Raw genomic sequence first — 12,997 nt, 5'->3', positions numbered from 1 at the left:
GGCCAGATCTAAGCATCCTGCAGACCGGATTTGGCCCGCAGGCAGGGGTGGGATTCTACCGGTTTGGACCGGTTCTATAGAACCAGTTGATTTTGTATGCAGGCTGCATACAAAAATCACACGCCCTCCAGTCCACGGAAAAACCTCTCTCCATGGAAGTGGTCCCTGGTGCCCCAAAAGTTGGGGGGCCACTGTTCTAAGCAACCAGATGTAAGTCAAGGATTACCTCTACTTACAAGAGCCACGGTGGTGCAGTGGTTAGAATGCAGTATTGCAGGCTAATTCTGCTCACCACTAGCAGTTCAATTGTCACTGGCTCAAAGTTGACTCAGCCTTCCATCCTTCCAAGGTGGGTAAAATTAGGACCAAGATTGTTGGGAGCAAGAGGCTGACTCTGTAAACTGCTTAGAGAGGGCTGTAAAGCACCATAAAGCGGTATATAAGTCTAAGTGCTATTACTAGTGCTACTGGCTTTGACAAAGGGATTCAGATTTCCTCATACTTTAAATAACAGGATACAACCTGAAGATCGTGGGCCATGTGTAATATCCCCTGCCTCTACAAAAAAATAAAAATAAAAAATGAATGGACTCTCCAAGGCTGGAGGAAATTTTTTAAACCTTTTAAAGTGATAGAAAGAGAAAATCAATTATTTATTGAGAACTTAATGGCAGCCGAGTGAATTCATTGGGGCAGATCAAAGATATGAAATTAAATTTAAATATGAGTTAAACGCCATTTTGTCTCCTGGATTTGTCTACTGAGCAGTGGTGGGATTCAAATAATTTAACAACCGGTTCTCTGCCCTAATGACCAGCTGGGTAGGCGTGGCCGGGTGGTCATGTGACTGGATGGGCATGGCCAACTTGACATCTGACTGTCACTCATCTTGGTTCCTTGTCATTAAAAGCTTCTTTCTGGCAGCTTTGTTTTGCTTTGTTATTCAATTTTTTCTTCAAAGTGCTGATCATTGCATCCCAGCTGGAATAACTCCAACAGGGGAGTATCTCCTCCCAACAGCAGTGTAAAAAGCTTAAAACAACCCTTCCCTTTTAAGAAAGTCAAGCCCCAGCAAAGTACCAGCAAAGAAAAAAAAAACATCTGGAGCTCAGGCGACAGTAAGTCTGGGCGTGCTGCCAAGAACCTTTAGCTGCTTTAAGGGTTAACCAGAGCAGTTTCTCTAAACAGGGCAATAAAGATTAGGCTAGAAACAACACCAGGATGTCTTCTTCCTCCCTTCCTTACAGGATTAGCCCTGTAAACAGGAAAAAAACAAAAGGAGATTTCTTCCAACAACCAGTTCTCCGAACTGCTCAGAAAGTTTAACAACTGGTTCTCGTGAATAGGTGCAAACTGGTTGAATCCCACCACTGCTACTGAGGTAAAATGAGGCATGAGTGCACATAAGGAGGGTCTCTTCAATCAATGAGTATACCAGTGGAATCAGTGCTATACAGTGTCCAGGGTTGAACTCTGTTCCTTCCTCCAAAAGGGAAGGTTGGAACCTGGACAAAAATAATTCAGGATGGTTAGGTCCTGTGATGCCTCTTGGAGAGAAAGCAAAGCCTCACCTCTTTCAAAGCTAGAGGAATCACTCACTTTCTCTTGAAGGCTGTTTACCTGAACATCCCAAATGTTCCTTCCACAAAGCCATATTTAAATGTGAAAATATTATAGTGAGATAAACAGAACCACGTCTGGAGTATCTCTCGTAGAAAAATGCCATTTAGTTGAGACAAAGGCTGAGAAAATCTGGTCTTTGACCAGTTTGTTGACTTCCCACCCATGCAATTCCTCTGTTAAGCATTAGGGATTACATGCACTAATTCTAAACAAATAACACAGATGGTTGTTAGGTAAATAATTTCACCGATATTACAAAATGCTCTTTCGTGATATTCTTCAATTATGCCACATTAATGATTACTGGAGCTGAATGGTTTGAATTCCCTGAAAATCATTGTAGAAGACTACGTATTTGAATAGAACTCTATCCATGATTAAAATAAATATCTGTTGTGATATAAACGCACACATTATTAGAATGATGCAGGATTAAACTGCAACATAATTAAAAGCTTTTAGTTAGTGAAAAAAACTGACCATATTCAATTTTATGGATTTATGCAATTACTATACTGTAAATCTAAAGAATTAAACAATGAATAGCAACAATTTAAGTAGGAAGCTTATAATTTACAAAATAGCAGGCAACATTTCTTACTTTTGTTATTCCAAGAAAGCCCCTCTCTAGTTTTCTGAGAAAATTCATGCCGAATCAAGCTGTGAAAATTATAAACGGAACTGCCGCTTATTTTAGGGGGGGGGGGGGCAAAGAAAAACAAACGAGAAACTAACCACTTAATCTGAAGAACTTGAAAGAAAAATTATTTTCCAAAGCAATTACGGCCATCAACATTTATTTCCTCATCCAGCTAATTGGAACATCAACATCCTTTTTTTCTTCTACCCAAGGACAAAAGAAAATTAGAAGCACTAGCCGAAACGTTCTGATCACACATTTTTACACTTATTCTAGGAGATGCAACTCTTTAGTGTATTGCTTGTTGTGAATTCAATAAGAAACATATTTATGCAATATGAGGCAACAGATAACAGATAATCAGAGTTGGAAGGGACCTTATAGGTCATCTAGTCCAACCCCCCGCCCAAGCGGGAGACCCTACACCATTTCTGACAAATGGCAGTCCAATCTCTTCTTGAAAGTCTCAAGTGATGGTGCTCCCACAACTTCCGAGGGCAACTTCTGTTCCATGGGTTGATTGTTCTCACTGTCAGAAAATTTCTCCTTATTTCCAGGTTAAATCTCTCCTGGTTCAGTTTCCATCCATTATTCCTTGTCTGGCCTAGAGGCGCTTTTAAAAAAATAGCTTTAGAAAATAGTTTGACCCCTTAGTTATCTTAGTTGGATAAGATACAAAAAGAGCAAATGTATGGAATTAAGAAGAATAACTATTTTTCTGATGTAATGAAGAACTGTTTGGAAGGCAAGTCATATTTCACAAATGGAACATATTAACAGTGATTTATCAGTGGGCTGAGGCTGCAACAGTTGTTTAACTATCCACTAAGGATGGTCACCTTTTCATATACAGCTTGAGTATAAATTATACTTAGACTAACGTAAGCCTGAACTGCGGTGGTACAGTGATTATTAGAATGCAGTATTGCAGGCTAACTCTGCCCATGGTCAGGAGTTTGATTGTGACTCAGCCTTCCGAGGTCGGTAAATATGAGGATGCACATTGTTGGGGGCAATATGCTCTCCAAACACTTTGACCCTGGCTGCCCCTTGTTTGTTTTTGTGTTTGGGGGGGGGGGGGGGGGGGGGGGGGGGGGGGGGGGTGGGTGGGGGGGTGTTGGGGGGGGGGGGGGGTTGGGGGGGGTTGGGGGGGGGGGGGGGGGGGGGGGGGGGGGGGGGGGGGGGGGGGGGGGGGGGGGGGGGGGGGGGGGGGGGGCCCGGCGGCGGCGGGGGGGGGGGGGGGGGGGGGGGGGGGGGCGCCCCCCGGGGGGGGGGGGGGGGGGGGGGGGGCCTCCAACGGGGGGGGGGGGGGGGCCGGGGGGGGGGGGGGGGGGGGGGGGGGGGGGGGGCGGGGGGGGGGGGGGGGCGGGCGCGGGCGGGGGGGGGGGGGGGGGGGGGCGGGGGGGGGGGGGGGGGGGGGGGGGGGGGGGGGGGGGGGGGCCCCTCGGAGGGGGGGGGGGGGGGGGTTGGGGGGGCGGGGGGGGGGGGGGGGGGGTTGGTGGGGGTGGGGGGGGGGGGGGGGGGGGGGGGGGGGGGGGGGGGGGGGGGGGGGGGGGGGGGCCGGGCTTGGGGGTGGGGGGGGGGGGGGGGGGGGGGGGGGGGGGGGGGGGGGTGGGGGGGGGGGGGGGGGGGGGGGGGGGGGGGGGGGGGGCGGGGGGGGGGGGGCCCGGGGGGGGGGCGGCTGGGGGGGGGGGGGGGGGGGGCAAAAGGGGCGGGGGCATGGAAAGAGCCAACCCGCCCTCTTTTTTGGGGCATTGAAATGGCAATTTTGGTTGGGGCGGCTTAATGAGAGAATGCTGTGCCACACTATGAAGCAGTATATAAATTTAAGTGCTATTGCTATTACATTTGGTCCAGCTTAATGCAACCTGAAGCTTCTGTGTTTGGAATTTGCTACCCTATCTAGGTGATGGCATAAAAAGTTCTGCCTTTGTTGTAAGGCTGTGCAGTTCCGGTTTTGTTCCTTTTCCCCACCTCTGGCTTTATGCTGCAATTAATTTCATTTTTCTTTCCTCCAGTGGATGGGAGGCTATAGGGTGAAACACAGTGACATCAGGGAAGGGAATAGGGTCAAGATCGATACATGAAGGGATATTCAGTACCAAGGCTGCCCACAGGACTCCATTTTGCCCAGCACATTGATCAGAATCTGTGTAAAATCAAGTTGTCCTACAGTTTGGAGAAGGGTAACATACGCATGATGATGATAACCAGGTCTATCTCCAGCAAAGACCAGGGAAGTAAGTGGTATCTTTATGATCTGCTTAAATTCACTGATGGGCTGGATGCAGAGAGAGTATTCAGCAGGTTCTGACCAGTTCTGGAGAACCGGTAGCGGGAATTTTGAGTAGTTTGGAGAACTGGCAAATACCATCTCTGACTGGCCCAGCCCCCATCTATTCTCTGCCTCCCGAGTCCCAGTTGATCGGCTGGGTCTTCTTTGGTTGCCCTGCACAAGAGAAGGGAGCTGGAAAGCAGGTTAGTGGGGTGGGGAGGGAATGGGATCTTGCAGTAACCTTCCCCTGCCACGCCCACCAAGCCACGCCCACAGAACCGGTAGTAAAAAAATTTGAATACCACCACTGGTTATATGAGAGAGAATAAACTTAAGCCAAATCCCCCCAAAAGATGGGAGTGATGTTGAAAGACAGCGGACTCACTTTTGGGAATTTGAGGTTCACCCGCCTTTAATTGGGATTGCAATTTCTCTGAAAGATCAACTTTGCTGTCTGGCTGCTCCTTGATCCCCAGCTGTAGCTATTTCTTGCTGTGACGAGGGGTCATTTTATACACTTATGCCTGCGCCTGAGGCAATCAGATCATTTACACCAGGATGGCTCTCTGCCTTGACTGCTGCAATGTCTTTTACGTGGCCTACCTAGACATTTCAGGCAGTGCACAATGTAGTGGGACCTTGGCCGCCAATTGGGGCAGGGAAAAGACCTGCATTGGACACGATTTAGGGCGTTGCTTTGAGAACCCTGAAAAGTTTAGGCTCTGATTATTCTGCTCCACATCTCTCGTTATGAATTTATGACGTTATTCAGATCAGCAGGAGAGGACCTTTAGAAGACGTCCCCGCTGTGAGAGATCTGTCTTTGGAGCCGATAGGAGAGGCCTTCCCCTCGGTTGCTCAAAAGGCTATGGAATGCACTCCCAGAGTTTAGAACATTTGAAAAGACACGTTGTCTCTTTTGACAGACTTTTAAGTGTTTCAAGCTGTACTTGTAAATATATATATATATATAAAATAACTTTTAATTCTCCAATTTCATGTTTAGATTTTGAAGTCATAGCAAGCGTTCATCAGAGCAGAAAGGTAAGGTATGCGGGGGGGAGAGAGGGAGAAAGAGAGAGAGGGAGAAAGAGGGAGGGAGAGAGGGAGGGAGGGAGAGAGGAGGGAGAGGGAGGGAGGTAGAGAGAGGGAGAGAGGGAGGGAGGGGGAGAGGGAGGGAGGTAGAGAGAGAGAGGGAGAGAAAGGAAGGAAGAGAGAGGGGAGGGAGATGGGGAGGTAGAGAGGAGAGGGAGAGAAAGGGAGGGAGAGAGGGAGAGGGAGAAGAGGGAGGGAGGGAGAGAGGGAGGAGAGAGGGAGGGAGGGAGAGAGAGAGAGGGAGGGAGAGGAGAGAGAGAGGAGAGGGAGAGGGAGGGAGAGAGGGAGGGAGAGAGAGAGAGGAGGGAGGGACAGAGAGGGAGGGAGGGAGAGAGAGGGAGAGGGAGAGAGAGAGGGAGAGGGAGAGAGAGGGAGGGAGAGGGAGAGAGAGAGGGAGGGAGAGAGAGGGAGAGAGAGGGAGAGGGAGAGAGAGAGGGAGGGAGAGGGAGGGAGGGAGAGAGAGGGAAAGAGGGAGGGAGAGAGAGAGAGGGAGGGAGGGAGAGAGAGGGAGAGGGAGAGAGGGAGAGGGGAGAGAGGGGAGGGTGGATATACATACATACATACATACATACATACATACATACATACATACATATTTAATCAGTATGCTTTCAGAAATTTATGGGAACGCTGCGTGGATGTTAAATGTAAAGCCGCCACCATTCAAACGAATTGCTTCAGTTTTAGCAATTAATCTAAAGAAAATAAAAAACCCACGATGGCACATGGAAGCAAGATGTGTGCTAAAAGCCCACTTCTGGGGAGCAAAATGGATTTTATATCTGAACACCACCCCGTTGGTCACGTTCAGGAAAGCGTAGTTTTGGTTGCCTGCCAGGGTGAGAAAGAGGAAAACTGATTAGTAAAACACATGTCAACTTGCCTGTTGGCTGTGGCTTCCCGGGATATGTACAGAATTAAACTGTTTCATGTGCGTCCGAGCTCGTGTAACGTCCCTGAGGCTCTTAAAGACCTCATTCACTGCAGCCGTGGCTTTTTCAAATGTAACCTTGGTGGAAGAAGACTCACAACCTGAAACAAAGGAAAACGGAGTTAGGGGGAAATTTGTTTAAGGCTGGCATGTTCCTATAACTTGAGGTTTTCTTTGTTCTCCTGCTGGGGGTCTGGCAAACTTGCCAAACGCCGTAAAAAAAAGCAATCCATTTGAATGCCACATTCGATAAGTTACAGCAGAGAAGAAAAACTTGGCTGTGAGTTTTTAAAAGACTCACCAGTTTATGTTATTCAGCTACAAAATAAATAAATAAATTGAAATCTAGTTATGAGAGACATTATGAGCTTTACCCTGAGAAAACAGTACAACCTGACACTTTCACAAATGACATTTTAGTTTTCTTTATACTCCGCTTTATAGTGCTTTTACAGGCCTCTCTAAGTGGCTTACAGAGTCAGCATATTGCCCCCAACAATCTGGGTCCTCATTTCACCCACCTCGGAAGGATGGAAGGCTGAGTCAACCTTCAGCCTGGTGGGATTTGAACTGCCAAATTGCAGGCAGCTGGCTGCAGAAGTAGCTTGCACTACTTCCCTAACCGCTCTAACCATTGTGCCACAGAGGTTGAATCTGAACGTATGGTTAAATATGTATTTGTGAATCAATTTTCTCACAACATAAGGGTGACCAGAGTACTTTGCTTTAAACAGTTGTACTAGAGCCGTGATGGAGAACCTATGGCACGCATGCCACAGGCGTCATGCATAGCCATTTGTACCGGCCTGCGAGCTGCAGGCAAACGTACCTCACTGGGCATGCGCGCACCTCACAGCTGATTTTTGGCTGGTTTGAGGCCTTTTTCGGCCTTCCAAAGGTTTGAGGAAGGCTTCTGCAGGCAGAAAACTAGCCCCGTTTCATCACTTCCTGTTTTTCCGGAAATACCGGAAGTGAAGAAACGGGCTAAATTTTTGGCCTGCAAAGCCTGCAGAAGCCTTCCTCAAACCTTTGGAAGGCCGAAAAAGGCCTCAAACCAGCCAAAAATCAGCTATGAGGTGCAGTGCAGGTAAGTGGGCAGCAGAGGTGGGTGGGTTTTTATGTGCGCATGCATAGAGTGCATGGGGGGGTGCATTGCCTTCTGGGTGCTGGCACATGAGTGCGAGCATGCAAGTGCGCACACAATTTTTGACACAGGAGCCCAAAAAGGTTAGCCACCACTACAGTAGAGCATAGGATGGCTCTGCAGGCTGGATCTGGCCCATGGGCCTTGAGTTTTACACCCATGATCTAGGCCATTACTTTCACCGCAAAGTTCAAGCAAATTTGATTCCGTGTGTTCCCTTTACAAAGCCTTTTCTCTCCTTAACTATGAAGTACTATTATGTGGCCCGGAAGAGGTGTTTACTTTAATACTGCCTTCCTCTAAGCCACCATTCCCACTTTCAATTTGGAAACAGAGTACAGAGCCAGATCTTACCAAACACTAAGAAAATCTAACACAGTACAGATAATTAAAATGTGTTCACCAGTATGTTTTTAAAAGGGGCCAGTAACCAGTGGTTGAGCTGCCATTTTGTTAAGGAACATAATTTTTCCTGTCGCCATATCAACCACCTAAGTATTTATATAGCAACTGTGGGATGAGGAGGAGGAAATGCTAAAATAGCATCGCGTGGGGATAAATTTCTGCCATTAGTTCTAACACATGACTTTTTTTTTTAAAACTAATAAGACTAAAATGTTCAGACTGCCCAGGACCTTGGCAACCTACAAAATCATTTATCAGGACAAAAACAGAACTGCCTCCAGCAGCAGGAGGAGGCTTCGGCTAGCTTGAACTAGGCTTGGAAAACAAAGTCAGAACATTTCTGGCCTCTTTGTAACAATGCTATATAAGTGTTTATTTGAATTTTTATAGCTGTCATAACTCTCTCAAGCTGTTTTTTTTTTTTTTTTTTAACTTTGGAGAGCCGAGTTGAAAACCTTGTTTTCAAGAAGGAATAAATTCACTATCCCTGCAACCTGTGGTTGTGTAAATATAAAACCAGTCTGTCTCTCTCTTCCCCCTCCATATATACACACTCTCACACACCACACACACACATGTATTCAAGCCGGTTGAATGCAGACCAGAGCAGAGGTGGTATTCAGCCGGTTCTGACCAGTTCTGGAGGACCGGTAGCAGAAATATTGAGTAGTTCATAGAACCAGCAAGTACCACCTGTGATTGGAGATATTACAGTATCCTTCCTCTGCCACCCCCACCAAGCCACCCGCACAGAACCAGTAGTAAAAAAAATTGAACCCCACCACTGGACTGGAGGTGGTATTCAGCCGGTTCTGACCAGTTCTGGAGAACCGGTAGCGGAAATGTTGAGTAGTTTGGAGAACCGGCAAATACCACCTCTGACTGGCCCCTCCCCCATCTATTCTCTGCCTCCTGAGTCCCAGCTGATTGGCTGGGTCTCCTTTGGTTGCCCTGCACAGGAGAACGGCGCTGGAAAGCAGGTTAGTGGGGTGGGGAGGGAATGGGGATTTTGCAGTAACCTTCCCCTGCAAAGCCCATCAAGCCACGGCCACCAAGTCACACCACGGCCACCAAGCCATGCCCACAGGACCAGTAGTAAAAATTTTTGAATCCCACCACTGATGCAGATGGCTGCTGGATATCTCCTGCAGTTATTGGTTGATCCTGATGTTCTGGAATTATTCTAATACAACTTTGGAAGAGCAAGCTTGGTGACTTTGAAATTCCTCTCAAAAAACAACACTCGGTCCGAATCGGTCATTGTATCCTTTGGCCCAGGTTGAAATGGTCCGTTTCCTACTTGGATGGGTGGTTCTAGGAGGCAGAGCTGTTGGCAGTGGCAGAGGGTCAAAAAAAAAGAAAGAAGAAGTGAGGACAGGGGTTGCAGCCACCCAATTACCACACAAAAGATGCAGCATAATGTGCCTGTATCTGACTTTGCTCACTATGGGAAGGAAGGCGGCCTTTACTGTATGGCAGAGACCACTGTAAACTGGGCATAGCCTAAGTCCTCCATGGCCATTTTAGACCCTGATCCCTCATGATCCCTTGCAGATGCTGGAGACAAGCGACACAGTTTTGCTTTCATGGTACAGTGATATTCTGCACTGAGGGTGAAAAATGTTTCTTGCTTACAGACAAGCCTGGAGACTAAAAATGGAGCTTATCCTGAGAGTTACTATGACAGTAACAGAGCTGGAAGGGAACTTGGAGGTCATCAAGTCCAGGGGTCGCCAACCAGTGGGCTGGCGACCACTGGTGGTCCGTGAGAAAATGTTGGTGGTCCACAGAGAAATGTCACCTCCAAAGCAATTAATCCAGGTTGTGCAGGAACACAAGGCTTGCGTCGCTTGCATTGTGAACAACATGAGGTGGTGAGGGGAGGGGGAAAAGGGCGGAGGGGGGGACTTGCCCCCCTCGCCTGGCCTGGCCACCGGGCTGCTTCTTTCCGCTTCTTTCTTCTTCTGGTTTTGGTTGCCTGCAAGGAAAGCAGCAAAAGTCTTTCTTTCTCTCCCCAAAACTCTGCCAGAAATGAGTCTTTGGGACCCTGCAAGGCATTCTGCTCCAAGAGGCTACGCTGGTGCGACAAGTTGAGACTCATTTCTGGTGGAGTTTGGGGAAGAAAAAGAAAGACTTCTGCAGCTTCTGCTACTTTCCTTGCATGAAGCCAAAAGTCTCTCTCCTCCCCCCCCCCCAAGAACAGAGCTGGAGACAGTATCCTGCGATCCCAAATAAAGAATGATCGATCGGTAGGAAAACGGGGTGGGGAATTTTCCTGCAGACTTTTTTGGGGATTTTCCCAGGGTCTCTGCTGCTTTCTGCAGAAACCCTGGAAAAATGTCAACAAGCCACCGTCAGTCAAAATTCATATTCGTGGTCCGCGGGATTTAAAATTACGAGTTTGGTGGTCCCTGAGGTCCAAAAGGTTGGTGACCCCTGTTCCAGTCCAACCCCCTGCTAACGCAGCTGGTACTATACCATTTCCTACAAATGGCTGTCCAGTCTCTTCTTGAAAACCTCCAGTGATGGGCCATCCACAACTTCTGAAGTTGCTGTCCCATGGGTTGATTGTTCTCACTGTCAGAAAATTTCTCCCTATTTCTAGGTTGAATCTCTCCTTGATCGATTTCCATCCGTTATTCTTCGTGTGACGTTCAGGTGCTTTGGAGAACAACCTCCTCTTCTCTGTGGCAGCCCCTCAAATATTAGAATACCGCTATCATGTCACCCCTGGTCCTTCCCTTCATTAGACTAGCCATGCTCAGTTGCTGCAACCATTCTTCATATGTTTTAGCCTCCTAATAATCTTTGTTGCTCTATCTATAATAGTGCTCTGCACTATTTCCAAGGTTTGCTTAGTGTTCTTACTCAGCTCACCCACTTAGGAGCAATAAACATTCAGTAGCATCTCTTATTTCTTTGGTTCCTGTGGTTACATCAGATTAAAACTCATCACTTTGGAGTATTTTCATGGAAAACAAAAGAGATGTATAAACAATAACCTAATAAAATTGTTAAGCGTAATCACATATACCAATTAGGTGAAATAATCAAAAACATTTCTCTAAATGGCCTGCCAGAAAAACCTTGGAACTATTTCTAGAAATCCTGTAGAATATGCACCAGATTTGGGCAGGATTATTTGACAGTTTTGCTGAAAATAGACATACTTCTTAAAAAGAAAAATACTGAATTACAAACCCTGCTGTTGTCTACATGTTGCTATGGATGAATACTGGTGTGTTCAGTCTGCTCCTTAAGAGACCTTGAAGATAAATAATTCTGAGCTCTTAGTTCTTCTCGGTTTCTCTCTAGAGTTTAGGTGGTTTCCAGGGCTTTATAAGATATGCAAATATATAACATATCAAAGTCTGAATGGCGCCGGATTCTCTCAAAATTCATTTCCCATCAAGCATACCCATTTCTCCTTTCCCTGGGCGCTTAAAGCAATACTTATCTTCACAACATATTCACTGGTAATATAAAAATCCAGACAATAATTCCAGAGTATAGGAACCACTTTCTCTGCAGATTAAAAGGGTGGAAATGTAGACGGGTGGGCTTCGAATTTTAGCAAAGGGTTCTCTGCCCAGTTGCTGAGTGGGCATGGCCATGGTGGGCGTGGCCTAGTGAGCCTTCTGCACCACGGGGGGGGGGTGTTTTTGCCCTTCCTGGGTTCCGGAGGCTTCTTTCGCGCCTCCAGGAGGGTGAAAATGACCTCCCCAGGCTCCGGAGACTCCCTGGAAGCCAGAAACGGGTCCATTTCCAGCCTTCCCAAACTTCCAGGAGCAGAGGTGGGTATTCAGCAGGTTCCGACCAGTTCTGGAGAACCGGTAGCGGAAATTTTGATTAGTTCAGAGAAACGGCAAATCCCGCCTCTGACTGGCCCCTCCCCCATCTCTTCTCTGCCCCCCATTGAGTCCCAGCTGATCGGCTGGGTCTTCTTTGGTTGCCCTGCACTGGAGAACGGAGCTGGAAAGCAGGTTAGTGGGAAGGGGGATTTTGCAGTATCCTTCCCCTGCCACGCCCACCAAGCCACGCCCACAGAACCAGTAGTAAAAACATCTGGATCCCACCACTGTCCAGGAGGCCTGTCTTTTGCCCTCCCTGAGCCTCCGGGCATCCCCTGCACTTACCTCGCATTCAAAACGGGGCCATGTGGGGACCCCGGGGAGGGGAGGGGCAGGGTGGGCGGGGCCAGCCAGGAATGGGATTTGGGGGTTCTCCAAACTTCAGGGAATCTTAGCTAGAGGCTCTCCCGAACCCCTGCGAACCCATCCCCAGCAGCCCACCTCCGAACGTAGCTGTCTATCTTCTCCCAAACGTGAGAGCCCCCTGACCTTTACTTGGGACTAAATTCTTCTTAAACGATGTCATTTCTTTTATAACCCATATTTTCTAGCACCACGCTGTTACTTTCCCACATTGAGAAAGTGAGAAAGTGTGGCTGATTAATTGGGGGACAGAAATGATAGGTGCCGTTTTTCAAAGCTGGATCTCCGGATGAGCCAGGGATGAATTCTCTAGCGTTCAAGCCAGATGCCCACGAATCTTGGCTCAGACTAAAACCAGAGGGTGAAGTCAAGGGGCAGAAGCAAACTCCTTCGGTCTGCTATCCTTTCTACTTCCCACAATGTACTGTTGACCGCAGGGAACATCAACAAGACCTGCAAGCATTTATAAGGGCCAATCAAAACCCAAGTTCTTGTATGCTCAAAGCCATCCGATCCAGAACTAAGCAGAAAATAGCTTTCTGGGGGGTATATTCATTTCAAATGAATATCTTTTAAAGCAAGGATGAAAGATACCTGCTTGGTTCTCCAATTCTCTGCCATAACATTCCCCTCTTACAAAGATGTAGATTGTTTGTCAAAGGCAAGCACT

General features: G+C 47.7%; 1 protein-coding gene across 1 annotated transcript in view; it reads right to left on the bottom strand.

The window, feature by feature from the left end:
- SCFD2 (sec1 family domain containing 2) overlaps positions 1–12,997 on the bottom strand; it is a 172,001-nt gene that overhangs the window by 38,170 nt on the left and 120,834 nt on the right. The window contains exon 6 of the mRNA XM_087963528.1: positions 6,517–6,665. Within this exon, the coding sequence (XP_087819654.1) occupies positions 6,517–6,665 (149 nt within the window). The remainder of the gene's footprint in view (positions 1–6,516; positions 6,666–12,997) is intronic.

The sequence above is a fragment of the Notechis scutatus genome, chromosome 4 (genome assembly GCF_049901735.1).
Source record: "Notechis scutatus isolate UNSWTSFEM ecotype Mainland chromosome 4, rNotScu1.2, whole genome shotgun sequence".
Lineage (NCBI taxonomy): Eukaryota > Metazoa > Chordata > Lepidosauria > Squamata > Elapidae > Notechis > Notechis scutatus.
Note: the sequence above shows the minus strand (reverse complement) of the source record. Positions and strands in the feature narration are given on the sequence as shown.